Source organism: Anastrepha ludens, chromosome 2 (genome assembly GCF_028408465.1).
Source record: "Anastrepha ludens isolate Willacy chromosome 2, idAnaLude1.1, whole genome shotgun sequence".
Classification (NCBI taxonomy): domain Eukaryota; kingdom Metazoa; phylum Arthropoda; class Insecta; order Diptera; family Tephritidae; genus Anastrepha; species Anastrepha ludens.
Genome location: NC_071498.1, coordinates 95,080,417 through 95,098,680, shown reverse-complemented (window position 1 = coordinate 95,098,680; position 18,264 = coordinate 95,080,417). Strand labels below are relative to the sequence as shown.

The 18,264-nt window shown below is 37.4% G+C and overlaps 1 protein-coding gene across 1 annotated transcript in view; it reads left to right on the top strand.

The window, feature by feature from the left end:
- The window catches only part of LOC128854810 (octopamine receptor beta-3R), a 60,323-nt gene that overhangs the window by 8,016 nt on the left and 34,043 nt on the right, over positions 1 to 18,264 (top strand). The window contains exon 2 of the mRNA XM_054089219.1: positions 12,341 to 12,541. Within this exon, the coding sequence (XP_053945194.1) occupies positions 12,341 to 12,541 (201 nt within the window). The remainder of the gene's footprint in view (positions 1 to 12,340; positions 12,542 to 18,264) is intronic.

Here is an 18,264-nt window from a genome sequence, read left to right as displayed (position 1 = left end):
ATGTATTGATTCCCCGAATCCCTCTGATACCATCGGATCTACCATTCCAATTTAAACGCTTACAATTTCCGGTAAAGACATCTTTTGCAATGACCATTAATAAATCTCAGGGTCAAACCTTCAACGTTGCAGGCTTAGATTTGAGTGTTGACTGTTTTTCACATGGCCAACTGTATGTCGCTCTTTCAAGAGTAACCTCTAGAGAAAACATGTTTGTATTGTCTAATGACAAGAAGGCTATGAACGTTGTATATAAAGACATTCTGTAATAAAGTAATTGTTGTAAAAATAAAATAAATACATATGTAAAAATGCAGAAAGTTAATATGCAAAAGTGTAGGGTATGAATTTAGATATCCCAAAGATAGCAGGAAATCTTCATGCTATAAAGAAAGGGGAATTGTTTTACTCCAAATTTAACGCGTGCGGGCCACGGGCAGTAATGAATAAGCCAAAACTACTGGATCGATTTTAATCATTTTTTCAGTGACTGACATAGGGTATATATTTTATACCCGTGCGAAGCTGGGCGGGTTGCTAGTACTCTATAAATAAAAGTTAAAACGTTAATTTCCAAGCCATGTACATTGTTCTTTTCCCCTCACATATAGTGACCTATCGTGCCCCCCGATTTTGAAAATATCGAAAAAAAGCACCTTTGTCTTATTGAATGCAGCTTCCAAAATATTTAGCCAAACATAAGTCAGTCTAACCAAAATGTTAGCAGATAAATAACCTTTCAAAATCTTGCTTATTTTTCAAAATCAATGCAAAAACACCGTAGCAAGAACTCTCCAAAAAAAAATGACCTATGTTACCCCATTCTACTCTAGTAATGGAAGCTGCGACTTTTCGAAGTGCTCTAGAATTGGAGGTCTTCTGCACGCAAACGTCTTCGAATTGTGTCTTTGCGTACGTTAACACAACTTTTCCTTAAAACTACCTCAGCTTCACCCAACGATAAGTTCGGCCTTATCACAAACAAATAAATGATCTTCTGATCTTACTTTGGGGATGTATCTTTTATTTGGGGCTCTCGTTCGGGAAAGTCATCAACGTTTTTAGCTTCTGCATACCACTGCATGCATTTATTTTAGACCTTTAGGAAGTGTACTTACGAGCACTGCTGCAAATCGTTATTCGTACGCGGAACTTTTTTTATAAACCTACGTTTTCTAAATTTCTCACAATACCAAGATATTGCACAATGGGTATTGCGAAAAAAATACGCCTATTTAGCAGCATATAAATTGATAACGGTAGATTTGAATGTCGCCGGTCACGTTTCTACAAGACAGACTGTATCAGCCTTTGCGCATTGATAACAATGAATATCACAGGAAATATACTAGGTTCTTAAGTAAGTTTTGCACTTCACTTCCAACACTTGTTCCAACGAGAATCCAATTTATGAATTCCATCACTGAAGTGACAATCTGGAAGAGCTGCAAAATACGCTTCCACAGCTGCTATGACCTCATCATTTGAAGAACAACGCTTTCCACGCATGTATTTTTTCTAGCTCTGCGCACAGATGGAAGTCGCTAGATGCCGAATCTGATGAATACGGTGGGTGCTCCAACAATTCGTACTTTAATTCATGGATTTTCGCTATTGTTAAAATGCCTTTCTGTCGCGGTGCATTGTTCTGATGAAAAATAGTATTTTTCTTTTGCAAACTCGGTCTGTTTTCACGAATTTTTCCCTTAAGCTGGTCTAAAAGATTACAATAATATTCATAATTTATTTATTGTCTTACCACTTTTACCAGTTTACAAGTAATCCACAAACAAAATTCCTTTCCCGTCCCAAAGAACTTTTGCTAACACCTTCTTGGTGGATTTCTGGGTACGAGCTCGTTTCGGAGGCGTACAACTAGGTTCAACCAACTCTTTAGCCACATGTTTTGACTTAAAAATATGGTGATACACCCAAGTCTGACCCATAGTGATGAGTCGATGCACAAAATCTACTTTATCCTTTCGAAAATGCTGTAAATGTTGCTGAGAAATTCGCATTCGAATGTGTTTTTGTTCCATTGTTAGCGAATGCGGCGTCCATTGTGCACACAGCTTTCTGAAACCCAATATTTCAGTCAGAATATTGCTTACACTGCCCAATGAGTTGCCTAGGACTTCTACTAAATCTCTTTCAGTCACTCGACGATTTTCCGATATGACACGTTTTGGACGTATTTTGCAATACTTTGTTTTTGGACATCATTGACGTCGATTGTTTTCAAGGCTTGTACGACCACATTTAAGTTCCGCAACCCATCTTTCTATTGTATTAATTGATTTCGAAAAGTCCTTATACATTTTCGACATTCGTTCATAAATCTCTTTTGCTTTTAAGCATTCTTCTTCTTCTTAATTGGCGCTATAACCGCTTACGCGATTTTGGCCGAGTTTAACAAAGCGCGCCAGTCGTTTCTTTCTCCTGCTAACCGGCGCCAGTTGGACACACCAAGTGAAGCCAAGTGCTTTTAAGCATTGGAGAAATAAAAATTCCATCACTGTAGGAGACTTATTTTTTTCCATTGTAGAAAATATTGTGACACGTCGATACTAAATGGCTTGTAAACAAAAACTTAATTGACATATTGACATGAAACTTCACACACTTTCATATGAAGAGTGTACCAACATAACAAAAAACATGTAGGCTTGTAACAGTGCCCGCAGAGCCTTTGGTAAAACCTGGGGTCTGAAATCTGCTTTGGTCCTATGGATATACGCAGGACTTATCAGACCAATCATCAATTACGCCTCTGTGGTCTGGTAGCGACGGCCTATGGTTAGGTCCACGCTCCGGGAACTATACAGGCTGCAAAGAAGTGTACGTTTATACTTGAATCTTAAGATACAACAGGAAGCAATAAAAGCAATGTGTATACTCCATAAATATGGTTTCTGGCACAAAGGTGGAACTTCGGGACACAGAGAAATCTTTAGGTTGATATCTAAGCAGTATCCACTGTTCTCAGCACCTAAAGACGACCTGATACCCATAGTTTCATTTGGAAGGAAATTTGATGTCAGATGTTGCGTGAGCAATGGAGCAATCCACAATGTATTCAAGGAGGTTAGACGGATATTTTCTTTACCGATGGGTCCAAGAATAAAATAAGGTCTGGAGCCGGATGGTACTTAAACGATAGTAATAAATATCACTATCCTATGGGGGAAATGGCAACTATTTTCAGAAGTTTTCGCCATCCTGAAAGTAGCCGAATGGATAATCGAGAGGAAATGGAGCGGGAAATAGATTGGAGTCTTCAGTGACCGTCAGGCTGCACTGAAGGCCCTGGAGAACGCGAAGCAAACCTCTGAGATTGTTCAAGAATGTATGAAGAAGCTTTATTCTATCGTAAGACGGAACAGGCTTGTACTTATATGGGTTCCAGGACACTCCGGTCCGAATTGGCCAATCGTGGATCAGCGGTTCCCCCACAAGAGCCAGAGCCAATAATCAGAATCAGTTCCGCAGCAATCATGATTTGGATCAGTGGTATTATTACAGGTCACAACCCATGAGGTCAACATATGACCACCATTGGAATCATCGAGAAGCCAATGTGCCTGTCTTGCTTAGAGGAGGCGGATAGCACTGAGCACTTTCTCTGTGAGTGTCCTGCCTTTGTTAGAGCAAGGCTATGAGTTTTGAGTTCCGATGTCGTGAGAATGAGTAATATTCGTTTCCTATAACTGGAGGATATTTACAGATTTACCAAAGAATCTGAAAATTTCTCACAGGAGGTAGTTACTGTCTCTGTCTCTATGCTTTCCTATCTCTTACTCTGATACTTTTCTTCTTTCCCCCTTGATTATGTACGCTCTTTCCAGAGCTCTAAGAACAATGGGCTTTTTAGCTTGAGTGTTTTAGGAGCCACCAAATCTCCTGGTGCTCCTTGGTGCGGCCAATTCAAATTTCAATTTCAGCAATTCCGGCAAAGCTTATTGAACAACCCAGTAGCTGGTAGCAAAAAATTAAGGTTCAATGAAGCGGCATCTTAGATGGTTTACTCAAAGAGCGATGCCCTATCAATTTTTTTAGAAACTGATTTTCCTTGAAATGGATTAAAGTTGCGTTATGAATACATGACCTTCTTGCTCCAACAATATTACTTTTTTTTTTTTGTAAAACGGGTTACTTTAAAACCGAGTGCGCTATCTTCTAAATATGTATGTATGTACATAGTTCTTAAAAGGCGAAAGATATTATATTTTAAAATATCCTACCACAACCTATAAAGTAATTCCACCGCTCATCAACTTAATACTCATTTATTTAAGTAACTGCTAACACAGGCGAAGGTAAACCCACTAGTCGGGCTATTCTCAACTAAACGCACTCATTACAATCAATAAATATGCCCTCGAGTAGAATTTTTAAATTCCCCCTTTCACTAGTAATCAAACTCTTACCTCTAAATGCGTTGCTGCGTTGCAATGTCGAACGAGGCTGTTATGCCAGTGCATCTTCGCCTGTCCTCGATGAACTGTAAATAACCTTCCACTTCATCATTATACTTACGACCTCATTAACTTGCATTTACACAGACCAGACTAGCGACAAAAACAATGAAGTAAATGCCAAGGCGTACAACACAAGCACTACTACTAATACGCGGGAAATGAAGGTAACACAAACACACTCACAGTTTGTTGCATAGGAAGTGAGCACGTGGCCGAAAGAAAGGGCGGAAATAAAATGAAATTTGTGAGAGTGAGACTGAATCAAGACGTCCAGTCGGCAATAATGAAGATACAGAAGAAACATACACAAACGCAAGAAAAACAAATATTCTACGTTGTGGCAGAAGCCCAGCAATGTTGTAAAATGAGGCTATAATAAACAGTTATAGGACATAGAACGAAGAAAGCATAATAGCAGCAACTGAGTGTGTATAGTTACATAGTCACATAAATATGAAAAATATGAGGAAACTAAGAAAACTTGAGAACCGCCAGAGTTACCACTTCTTAGAATGGCAAGCATAAGACCACGTCAGGAATATTTAGTGTTTGCATTCCGTACGGCTCGAGCTGCTAGGGGTTCAAGTTAACAGCCTAACACGGAAATTATGTATAAAATCGCTTCAAAGCGCATTCTTTTAGATGTAACGCATTTTTATTAGGGATGCTTGTCTAATCAAAGGAACGCAAGCTCATACTCAGCAAATTAACGCGGAAATTCTTCTCATCGTTTATTCTACGGTGCACAGAGTCATCGATCTAAGCAGCTGATGTATAATACTTTCGTCCTATTTATGGACTAAACTACGACTATAAACAAGCTTCAGAAATTCAACGTATGGCGCTTAAATGTATCAGTGGCGCTCATTGAACCACACCCTCTTATGCTCTAAATAATATTTTCTTCGTACCTCCCTTAGAGTTGATTTGTAAACAGAATGCAAGTAACATTGCGGTTTGCCGGAAAAACTGCTTACAGTTCTTTACTTATGGCTCTAAGCTTGATGATAATGTTGGCTTTGTGATCTATTATAAGAAGTCAAAATTAAGCGTTTCAACTCGTCTTCCCTATCAGTGTAGCGTATTTCAGGCTGAAATTCTAGCCATTTATGAGGTAACTGTCAGGTTTGGAAAAGATGTGACTACCTTTAAAGAAATATTTATTTATTCTGGTAGCCAAGCGGCTATTAAATCTCTTGGTGAGGTTTTCAATTGCCATCCATCTCTCGGCGGAATATTTCCGCATTCATTTAATATGGGCGACAGGTCATAGTGACATACAAGGAAATTAGGTAGGTAGGTGAAATGGTTGAAGTGCCGGTCTGGCACTCCTCCGGCACTAAAGCGCCATGTACTTGCAGAAAATATTTAGAGGTGGCAGATGTAATATGATATCCAAAACCATGGATGGCGTGCTTTTCATGACGCCACATATTGCTGATGCATCACGAAATTTCCACCGAAAAAGCTGCTGAAGGGACTTTATGGAAAACATTGAAAGAAGGTAGAGATGTAGGTAGATTACCAGGATATACCTTATTCAAAGAAGTCTCGGGTCCAACTGCTTATACTAAAGGGCATTTTATGCTTGGTTCGGTAAGTAGTGCTTTCAAATTGATTATTGAAGAAGGCATGATGACAAATAAATAAAGAAATACATATAAAGAGTCCACCCAAGTAATGATTTCAAGGAAGGATTTATTTTCTAATTAGCTAAGGGCTAAGCTAAGAGAAAACTATAGAGACGATGTCAAGAAAATCAAGCCCCATGTCGAAAATTCATGGTGTTGACGTACGGAAGAATTGTCAAGTTCAAGCATTACGCAAGAGATATAGATGTAAGGTGAATTTATTTGTCAAACTTCGCGGGATTAAAATTTCGCTTTAGTTATTTTTTTCATGAGTTGGCAGCACTGTTAATAACATCTGGGCCTACTTTCATGTGAATGTCATTATCAGTAATATATTTACGCTTGTGTTTACCAAACGACCAAGAGTGCATTTTTCGATTTTTAAAATGTCTGATTTGATTAAGGGTCGAGAACGTGTTGATGACTTGGAGCGCTCCGGACGACCATCGACGTCAACAGATGACCAACACGTCAATAAAGTGAAGGAGTTGGTGCTCAAAAATCGTCGGTTGTCTGTTAAAGACCTTACTGATATGATCGGAATATCAGAAGGATCTGTGAAAACCATTTCGAAAGACCATTTGGGCCTACGAAAAGTCAAATCTCGTTTGGTACCGAAAACTCTCAATTTCTTGGAAAAAAGTCGTCGCGTTGATATGTGTGAAACAATGCTTTCAGACTATCATGGCAAGCTCAAATGCATCATTACGGGAGATGGGATTTATGCTTACGACCCTGAAACAACCGACCAATCAAGCAAATATCGTGCTAAAGACGAGGCCAGACCGAAAGAGCACGTCAAAGTCGTTCAAAAATAAAGGTCAAGATGACAGTTTTTTTCGATTTTCGTGGTGTGGTGCACTATGAATTCCTTCCACCTGGTCAAACTGTTAATAAGGAATATTATTTGAGCGTTATGCGTCATTTACGTGAAGCAATTCGTCTAAAAAGACCAGAATTATGGGCCAAGAACTCTTGGTTTTTGCATCACGATAATGCACCGTCTCACACTGCACTCGTTCTTCGTGACCATTTCGTCAAAAATTCCACGCATATCGTTCCGCAACCACCGTATTCGCCTGATTTGGCTCCGTGTGACTTCTGGCTATTCCCAAAACTCAAGAGACCACTCCGGGGAACGCGTTTCGAGTCGATTGAGGAGATGATGGCTATACCGGAAATAGACTATTTGGCATGTTTCGGGGATTGGAAAAATCGTTGGCATAAGTGTATTTCATCGAGAGGGGATTATTTTGAAGGGGGTGAAATTGATTTACAAGAATGAATAAAGATTTTTCATTTTACAACCAAATTCACCTTACTTTTTGCCCACAGTAGTATTGTACTAAATGCAATAAAAATGTTTACGGAAAATGTATTTTCAGAACAGAGTTTATATGTAAAAGACGTTTACCATAAAGTTTTAATAATAATAAATGTTTTATTTCAATTTAGTTAGAACTGTTTTTTGCAAAAAACTTCAATTTTGTTGTATGAGTAAAACGGGCCACTTCAGTAAAACTATCTCTACAAGTATTATCAACATCGTAAATTTCGTGTTAATATATTAACTTCTCTAGCTTTTATTGTTACCATAACCTTCATCAAAAAATTGCTGCATTACTAACAAAACAAATGAGTTAGAGCTTTCTATATGATATTATACTACACACAACTTCATGTTCCTCATTCAAACTCTACACAAAGCAGCTCTCATCATCATTATATGATAATTATCATTAAGCATTCAAATGTAAAAGGAAAGTTGAAAATGAAGAAACTAAAAGTATTTCAATTGCAATTTCTCACCGCTCTGTCTCTCTCTGTGTATGATATCTGCGAACATGCGCTTCTCTTTAACAATTCCGTTTGATTTTTATGACCTGCTGTGTTGCCAAACGCCTACAGCTGCGGCCTTGAACAGAATTTACGCCTCCGACTAGAGTACGTATTTCAAAGTGTATGGAAAGATGTACGCAAATAAAATGTATACTCATGCATACACACACAGATGACGTGCACTGGTACAATTAAAAAAGTTACATAACTATACAAACTTACTTTTTCGAGCTTGAACGACACTTTAAAATAGCATTGCTGACTATGTATTCATATTTTTTACTTCCTATGCCGACCCCAATGGGCTTAATTACTCGTACATAGAGTTGTACAAAAGTACAAGTTGTGTAACTTAAGAACACCCTGAAAATCATCCTGAAAATATTTTACAAAATATTCGTCCTTATGCAGAAAAAAGAGTATTTAGGTTAAATTTCTGCATAAAATTCAGCTTAAAAATTTATAAAAGCTGAGTTTTGCATGCGCCCAAAAATCGCTTATCGTTGCATCGCCAACGATATTCGCTATTGCCAACGTGCAAAAGTCCAAAAATCTTACGCAGAATCTTTCTCTCAAACACTCCAAGCGTCGTTTCATCAGGTGTTGTCATCGCTCACGTTTCTGCGCCATACGTGAGGACGTGCATGATGAGAGCCTTGTAGAGTGTTAGTTTTGTTCGTCGAGAGAAGACTTTACTACTCATTTGCCTACTTAGTCTAGAGTAGCACTTATTGGCAAGAGAGATTCTACGTTAGATTTCCAGACTGACATTGTTATCGGTGTTATGCTGGTTCCTAAATAAACGAAGTCTTTTACAGCCTCCAAATCATAACTGTTAATAGTGACGTGGGTGCCGATACGCGAGTGCGCCGACTGTTTGCTTGATGACAGGAGGTACTTCGTTTTGTCCTCGTTCACCGACAGAGCCATTCACTTTGGACTAACATTATTACCTGAAAAATAACTAAAAAAAAGTAGCCCAATTTCAACAAATCCAGAACTTTTTTACAAGTTTTTAAGAAAGCTACGATCATACATATTCAGAATTACGTCAACAATAATCAGCCACAGGCTTTTGGGAGACCGTACCAGGAAGATGAGGATGGAATACAACGATATGTTAGATGTAGAAGCTGCAATCATCAAGAAGCTAAAGAAACGGTATTTCACTATCTGTGAGAGGGCCCATGTCTGTATGCTCTACGACATAGAATGCTGGGGGAATTCTCGCTGGTTGACTTGAAAGAAATTGCAGAGAAGAAAGTAGACAGAATGGATCTGTCATATTCAAATCCAGATGGTTCGACTAATAAAAACAATGGTTCTATAAGTGTTGTATCAAAATGGCACCTTTATGCTAATTGGATCTGCGCTGTGTCCTGCAGGCAACACCACCACCCTTTTGTGGGATTTGCCGGTGTATCACATGAACTGTAGACTATGAATGCCCATAGATTTCCTATATACAAACTATCGTCTTGTTTTATGTTTCATACTGTAGTTAGTGATTGACTCAAGAGTTTTATCTGTCCTCGGTCTGTCTAAATCAGTTCATCTCCACTGCCAAGTTGCTCCTACTGCTGCTGGCATTATTGTTGCTGCTGAGATTGCAACTGTTGCTGTCGCTTCTGGACTTTCTTCTCCCAGTCAGTGTTGTTGAGCCTCATCACGACTTTAGCCGCGAATGCTTTAAATGCATACCATTTAGCAATGGACGAGCAGATATCCCCGAGAAGTCTTGTGTGAGATGGCGGATATTTGAATGCACTCCGGCACTGCTCACTTTTACTAAAACGTTTGCAATCAAAGGCCACGGGTTCTGCGCCCGCAACTATATTCGAGCACCTAAGACAAAAAGGAATGTCAGCAAGTTGAAAACAGTGTAGGTATTCCAAGAAGCAGCCGCATCCGGTGAGTATCTGATTTAGGTAATAGTCGATATCGCCATGCTTCCTATTCATCCGCTCTTCGAGATTTGGTATAAGTTTGTAGTATGTTCGTCCATCTGAATATTGCTTTGCTAACAGTAACAGGGTCGATGAGGAATTATTCAGCAGCAGCGGTGAAGTAACTCAGATGTATGTAGTCCTCCCCTCATTTTTATACAAATAACATCCGCTTCGAAAAAACTGCAATTGTGATTATCTCGCAGGACTTCTTTAATCACAGCTCTAGAGAATATCTGGGAAATATCTGATTTTCTATAGAGACCTACTTCAGCAGGTAACACAAAGCGAAATTTTGCGATCTAAAAGTTTAGAAAAACGATGCACAGTACAGTAACTCACAGACCAATCGAAAATGGAAAAGACAGCGAACAGGTTTATATACACATATATGTATATAGACCGCACTCCAAACTTTCTGTTGCATTGGGCAAAGAACTCACTTTGTTTCAGGCTGAGGTGTGATCAATCTCCAACCCGGCGTGAATATAAACATCCAGAAAGATTCGAATGATGCAGTCACGGGATCTTTTCATACAGCCAAGTTACTATCAGTTACCTTTAATATCATAGCACACTAATGGCATAGCAAACCTTTCAGCAACTGATAGTAAAAGACATAATCATGCTATGCCAGATATCTGACCTGAGCGAACCGGGCGCAATGAAGTCGTCGACGAGCTGAGAAGAGGAGGACTCGCAAACCCCTGTATGAGATAGAAATCTTAATGTGGCTATTAAACAAAAGAGATTGAAATACTTTAACTCTTGTACAGTTAAATCAGTAAAGATGAAGAAATTGTTTATTTATAACTTTTTTTGTAGGAAGCAATAAAAGCAATATATATGGTAAACTCCATAAATATGGTTTCTGGCACGAAAACGGAACTTCGAGGCGCAGAGAAATCTTTAATTTGATATCTGAGCAGTGTCCACTATTTTTTGGCACTTAAAGACGACCCATAGTTTCATTTGGAAGGAAATTTGATGTCAGATTTTCATTGCATAAGCAATGGAGCAATCCAGAATGCATTCCGAGAGGTTTGATGGATATTTTCTTTACCGATGGGTCCAAGAATGAAATAGGGTTCAGCCGGTTGGTACTTACACGATAGTAATAAATATCACTATGATGTGGGGGAAATGGCATCTGTTTTCCAAACGGAAATTTTTGCCATCCTGAAAGTAGCCGAATGGATAATCGAGAGGAGATGGAGCGGGATACAGATTGGACTTTAAAGTAACAGTCAGGCCGTACTGAAGGCCCTGGAGAACGCGAGTCAAACCTCAAAGATTGTTCCAGAATGTAAGAAGAAGCTTAATTCTGTCGCAAGACAAAACAGGCTTGAACTTATATGGGTTCCAGAACACTCCAGTCTTCAAGGAAACAACATTGCCGATGAATTGGCCAACCGTGGATGAGCGGTTCCCCCACAAGGACCAGAGTCAATAACCGGAATCAGTTCCGCAGGAATCATGAATTGGATCAACGATTATGTATGCAATTTACATAAAGAGCGATGGTTCGGTCTAGAACGTTGCATAACTGTAAAGTATTTTGTGACAAGTCCGAACAGAAAACTGTCAAACTTTCGACTACAACTTGGAAGGAAAAATGTTCGGTTGATGGTCAGTATTTTTACAGGACACAACCAATGGGGTCAGCATATGACCACCATTGGAAGTAATTGCGGTACTGTTCACCGGAATGGCTCGGGTCACTCATATTTTTTGGCTATAGCAAACACAAGTCAGAAATGAATGAGTAATATCTCAAATAATGCAGTTTAGAAAACATTTTGAGGTGTGGCTAGAAGAATGTTTGTTCGCATGTTGCCTCATGGTAGAAATTTATATTTAAATATAAATACTTCTATTATTTTAAACACAGCGCTATACATAAATAAATGTATTTACATATGTATATTCGGGTGTCCTAAAAAATATATATTTTTTTCTTTACGCCACCACTATAATATTTTTTTAATTTCGAAAGCTACAAATCAAACAAATATTTCTTTATTTTTTTTTTTATTTAATATTTACCTGCCAACGCTTTGAAAATGTCTATTGGAGTCTCATAGGAAGGTGCACTTTTTCAATTTTTATTTTTATTTTTTTTTTTTCAAATAAATATTAAGGTCCCCATAAAAATAGTTTTTTTGTCCCCCCTTTAAATAAGGCATAAGGAATAATTTTTGTCCACTTGTTAAGGGATGTTAAAAAAATTTAGTAAATAAAATTGATCTGCAAACATTTTTTACCAAATTTACGGAAAAGTTAATTGGAAAGTCAATATTAAATTTCCCAGCGCCACTGGTAAATATTAAATAAAAAATTAGGTCGTTGTATTAAAGAAAAAAACATATTTTTTGAGCCATCCTAATGTATGCACAAACACATATACATCAATTTAGTTCTCATTTTGCCTCTGCATCCTTTCCAGTGTTATCACAAATTATTTCGTCGTCTCGCTGGCCATGGCGGACATGTTGGTAGCGTTGTGTGCGATGACATTTAATGCGACGGTAGAGCTGTCAGGAGGCAAATGGATGTTCGGACCGTTCATGTGCAATGTATACAACAGCCTGGATGTTTACTTTTCCACCGCGAGTATTTTGCATTTATGCTGCATCTCGGTCGATCGGTAAGTTCGCAATAAATTGCACACAAACCAATCATAATGTAAATAATACCTTGATATTGTTATTGTTTTCATCCAATTATTTTTTGCATAGTTGATCGGATGCGGTCGGTTGTGTGATTATTTTATACTTTTAATGGGTTTAATTAAGGCGAACCTTGTGGCCGACTGCTCGTTAGCCAGCAGCCTAGGTGCATAACTACATACGTATACATACGTATATATATTTATTGAAGACTTTAATTGATAAAACGACTTGCAAAATTAGTTTATTCAGCCCTGAAAAGAAGAAAAAAAAAACAAATAATTGAAAAATGATTACCATAAACAAATATGAAATACAAAAATGCACAGTAGAATAGCATTCATGAGATCCCCACAAAATGTTTGTATCTTTATTATTTACTGTAATGCAGATATTTTGGTTCTGGTTGACCTTAATAACGAGTTTACCGAATAAAATTTAATTATCATTTCATTTTCTCTGTCAAATCTTCCATCTTGCTTGCAGACAACCAAGACAACTGCGGCTGATATGATTATCAACCCATCAGCCAGTCGGGCGTGAAGAATAAATACAAATGTTGTGTGGTCATTAACTTCCCTAACACAGCTGTATAACCTACTTAGAAGATTTCCCAAAGACTCTGGAGCTCTACTATGCGGATAGTTCTTTGAATAAGGCGAATATAATCCCTTTATCGAGGTCAAGAGAAGAAAAAGTCTGAGAATCAATCTGCCAAATCACATGGAATTAATTCAACCCATCGCTGGGCATTCATATACATAATGGAATGCAGTAGCTTGGTCCCCCAGGAATATATCCGGTCTTACTCCTAGCCCACCAATATTCTGTATCTACTTTACGCTGGCTCAGTCTGTATCATGAAAGATTTTTTTGTAGCGCAAAAAGTAATGTTTCCTTGACAAACGACCTTTTTCTAACCTCCTGAAGTCTCTGTCTTGCGAATTTCAACGAGCTAGTATAAGCCTTTTCGTTGCCTGCGGCATCAGTATATAAGGGTATACCACAATATTGTATTTGTCGAGCTCATTTAACTTGCAGAACCCACTTCACTTTCCGGCCGCCCTCTCTGTAGCAGCTGACATAGTTAAAAAGGCAGTGGTATTGCAGCCAAATGTCGCGATGTCTGAAAAAAGTTTATCCGGACATGAAGGTCCCATCACTCTGGGAGTTTAAGAATGGCGCATTGAAACCGTCTGCTAAACAATAGCGCAGGATCTTGGTATTCAGCGCCGCCTTTTCCTTCCAGTATCAGATTGCTGGTTCGAATCTCGGTAAAACACCAAAATTAAGAAAAATATTTTTCTAATAGCGGTCGCCCCTCGGCAGGCAATGGCAAATCTCCGAGTGTATTTCTGCTATGAAAAAGCTCCTTATAAAAAACCATTTGCCGTTCGGAGTCGGCACAAATTACCGCAAGGCAATACCAATAAATCCGAAGCCGGAATGGATAGCACTTTATAGTACGCACAGGCACTAGCCAGGAAACGGAAATAAGCGCCAAAAGGTAGGCGCCAAAAAAAACGCAAAAAAATTGGGACCGAAAAACGCCCCAAAAGTAGGCGCCAAGGAAATATAACGCCAAAAAGTAGGCACCAAAAATATATTTCTTACAAGTTTGCACCAACAAACAAGCGCCAAAAAGTAGGCAGTGTTATTTCTCACTAGAAAGTACCAACCACAAGGAAAAATTCAGGAAAAATAGCCTAGAGTGTATCTAAGATATATATAATATAAGGTATAGCTCTCTCTCTCCTTTCCCTCTACGTTATATCGTTTTTCTCTCTCGCGGAACGAAAATGCCCAAAACGTTGCATTGCCTTGAAATTTTATTCTCCATTCTCGCTCGTCCATCGACGCCTAAGAAGTTTCACTTCAAAAATAAAAACAAATTACTTCTACAAACCTGAGCACTATTATGAATTAGTAGAAAAGTGTAGAAGATGAAATACATTTTCGATAAAACGACTGTGGCAGCCAGATTTTATTTCAACGTAATCGCTAGAACAGTCAACAACAATAATAGTAAAAAGTACCGCTTGCGAATCTGCCTCTTGGCTGCAAATACGATGGATGACATTCATCAAAATTAACCTTTTAAAATGTTCTATACAACTTCTTTAGATGGTTTCAAAATCTGCGTTTTGGATCTTTCACCTAAAAGAGGAAGACCAAATATATACGGAAATTTTAAGCTTCATCCATTATACGAGGTCTGTTAAAAAAATAAGGTCAATTTTCAAATTTCGCGAGTTACGTACATTCGACTTTAGATTATTATTTTTTTTTTATTTTTTTATCTCGTCTCGAAGATATGTTCACCATTTTAGCAATATAGCTTCTTTAGTTTGTTTGTGAGACGCATAAATAAGACAAGTGTTTTGTGTGTTCGGCGATTTTCTGCTATCGAAAAGAATGGATTAAAGAAGTTGCATCAAATTTTGTGTAAAAATTGGAGTTAAGTGTTCAAAAATACTTGAAATGTTGGCAGTGTCGTACGATGAGAGTACTCTCTCTGAGTGTTTTACGAGTGGTACAAGCTTTTCACAGAAGGTCGAGAGGATGTAAATGACGACGCTCGCTCAGGACGCCCCAGCACATCAACAACCGATAAAAATGTTGAGAAAGTGAAAAAAATGGTTACGGAGAATCGTCGAATCACAATGAGAGAAGTTGCTGAGGAGGCGGCACATCGGCATACCGGTTGGCTCATGCCATATAATCTTTTTGGAAATTTCGGGCATGAAGCGTGTGGCAGTGAAGTTCGTTCCAAAATTTTTGAATTATTAAATGTTGAATAACGTCAACGACGATCCAGATTTGCTTAAAAGGGTCATAACTGGTGAAGATCAAATGTCAAGGTTTTGCTCACTGTTTTCTTCAATTACCATGGCTTAGTGCACCAGGAGTTCTTATCACTAGGCCGTACGGTAAATAAGGAGTAAACCCTTGAAGTTATGCACTGTTTTCGTGAAGCAATAGGAAAAAACGCCCGGGATTATGGAAAAAAAGTCATGGCTTTTATATCATGACAATGCAACTCTGTTCACTCTTCTTTGCTTGTGAGAGATTATTTGGCCAAAAACAACACCGTTATCATGCCTCAGCTTGCGACTTCTTCCTGTTCCCAAGATTGAAGAGACCCATGAAATAATGATGTTTTGCAACGATTGAGGAGATAAAAACCGAATCGCCGAGAGAACTCAAGGGCATACCATAAAATGCATATCAGAATTGCTTCGAGGATTGAAAAAAACGCTGGCTAAAGCATATTATATCTGGCAGGACTACTTTGAAGGAGATAAAATAGAAGTTGCTGAATAAATAAATATTTTTAGAGAAAAATTAAAATACAACTTATTTTTTGAACCCACCTCATATACCGCCACTACACCAGTGACGGAAGAAAACCCTAAAGATATTATATGTTTACTACCATACATCCATCCAGTTTTTTAGAAATATTTTAAGAATCTTAAAAACTCGAAATGATAAAAATGGATTACTTTCTTAAAATAACTAATCAATTTTCATGAATTATTTCATTAAAGTTGTTGTTTCAAACAAACCTCATAATTATTTATTCCTTTAGGTAATTTATTGGACATTCAGTTAATTTTGAAAATATACTAAATCAATTCCAACTTTAAAAACCATCTTCCGTGTAAAATTCACACAAAATTTCATATTCATTATAAACTTCGGTTAATCAAGACTATTAAAACTCTAAATAAAAAGGGTGCATACTGTAAAACTATTTTTTACTTTATTCAAATGCAATTTATTCACCGCTCAGAACACTTTCATAATTATAGGCACATATCTACCCAAAACAAAAATTTACAAATATTTACAAAAATCTTAAAAGCCGCAAAAAATTATCAAACTTTCAGGGAATACTGAGCATAGTCTCAGCTATATATTAATGAGAAAAAAATTTGAGCCGGAAGGTTTTCACAGATGTTATAAAGACATTTTTTGAACCAAAAAAATAATTTTGTTAAGTATATTTTATCAAAACAAATAATCAGAACAAAAGATTTGCAAATATTAAAGGTAATCAGAGTAATTTAACTTCAAAGAGCTCATACCAAAATTATCAACAATGAATAAAACTGGGAATTATGAAAACATTTTCAATTTACTCCCTAATATACTCAAGAATACAAACAAACTAGTTTTTAGGAATTTTTAAAACCATGTCTTAAACATTAAATAATTTTACTAGTTCATAGGTGTCGCTCTCAATATTTTTCAACTGACCTGTACATGTACAGTTCATACCAAGCAAATTTCTAACGAGTTGAATATTTTTAAGTAATGCTGTATCTGCTAAAGAAAAATTGTTTCTTAAATTGTACAATATTATTTTTTTAAGCATGAATTTTAAAATTTTTCTAAAAACTAATCACGTGCGAGTGTTTAAACTTGCAACACTTAAAAGGCTTCTCCATTCCAACTTACAATTGACTTAGAAAGCTCATTCATCAGTTTCAGTATCAATTAAAAGTATATTATGTGCGTATGTGTGTACATAATAGTTTGTGGCAAAATGGTTAAAAACCCACAAAGATGCTTTTCACTTTCGCTACTAATTACAATTTCCCCTTTCGCACGTGTTGCGGCCAAATGCAGCCGCTACTGACCTACGAAACACCATAAACGTAAAAGCACCTGCTGCTCCAATAAGCCATCAACAAAAACAAAAAACTTAGCAACACGTCGGAGCAAGCAAAATTAATTAAACACACTAGACACAATACTTTCGCACCTGAAACACTTAATGTCAAAAGAGACCCAAGCAAAAACAATACAAAGCTAAATTTTCAAAATGTTCAGAAACTGGAGTTAGGGTGGAAATGTTAAGATTATTTGCTTAGGGATTTATTTGAACGACGAGAAATAATACACTGTTCAGAAATATTCAGGCGATTCATGGGCTGAAATAGCGGCTATTATGCAAATACCAATACATATACATAGCAACAATGGGTGAAACTTAAATAAATGAGAATAATGTGGCAAATGAAATGATTAATGCGATCTTCTCAAATACGACCGCACGTGGGAAACCGCAATCTGCGGTCAATTAATAGTATTTAGTGGCGAGTAACAGTGTGGAAATGAACCCTGCAGGGAAAGGTACTAGTACCGATTTATTGCGCTTCTAATGAATTTAGAACTGTGACTAGTTTAAGTGCTTTCAATTTTCCATAAAATTAAGTGGTGAGTTTTATGCGGGGATGTGAAAGTATTTATTGTTCGATACTAAAGCTTAATTTAGCAGATGGCATCTGGTACGCTCTATATACTTTTTTTGACAGTTCTGAGTTAGTATCGAACTCGACAAATTATATCTACGTGAGAGAAAACTGCAACTTAGCGCTAAAACTCCTCCGCGCTGGAAATGTGTAATGGTTGGATTAAAGCAGTGGGTGGGTACCTTTCAAGCGGTACTAGGCTCGATTGCACTTGAATTTTCAAATTAAATATTTTTCATTTTATTAAAATTAAAATTTCCACAACTTAACTCGTATTACAGGTATTGAGAGTCACATGTATTAAACAGTAGAGGAGTAAACTTTTTATTTATTTATTAATTTATTTCGATTGGTAAAGGTGTGGTAGAAAAATTGCCCCCATAGCTGAAATAATTTTGTTTTTTTGATGTTTTGTTTTAAAAATTAATTTATTATTCAGA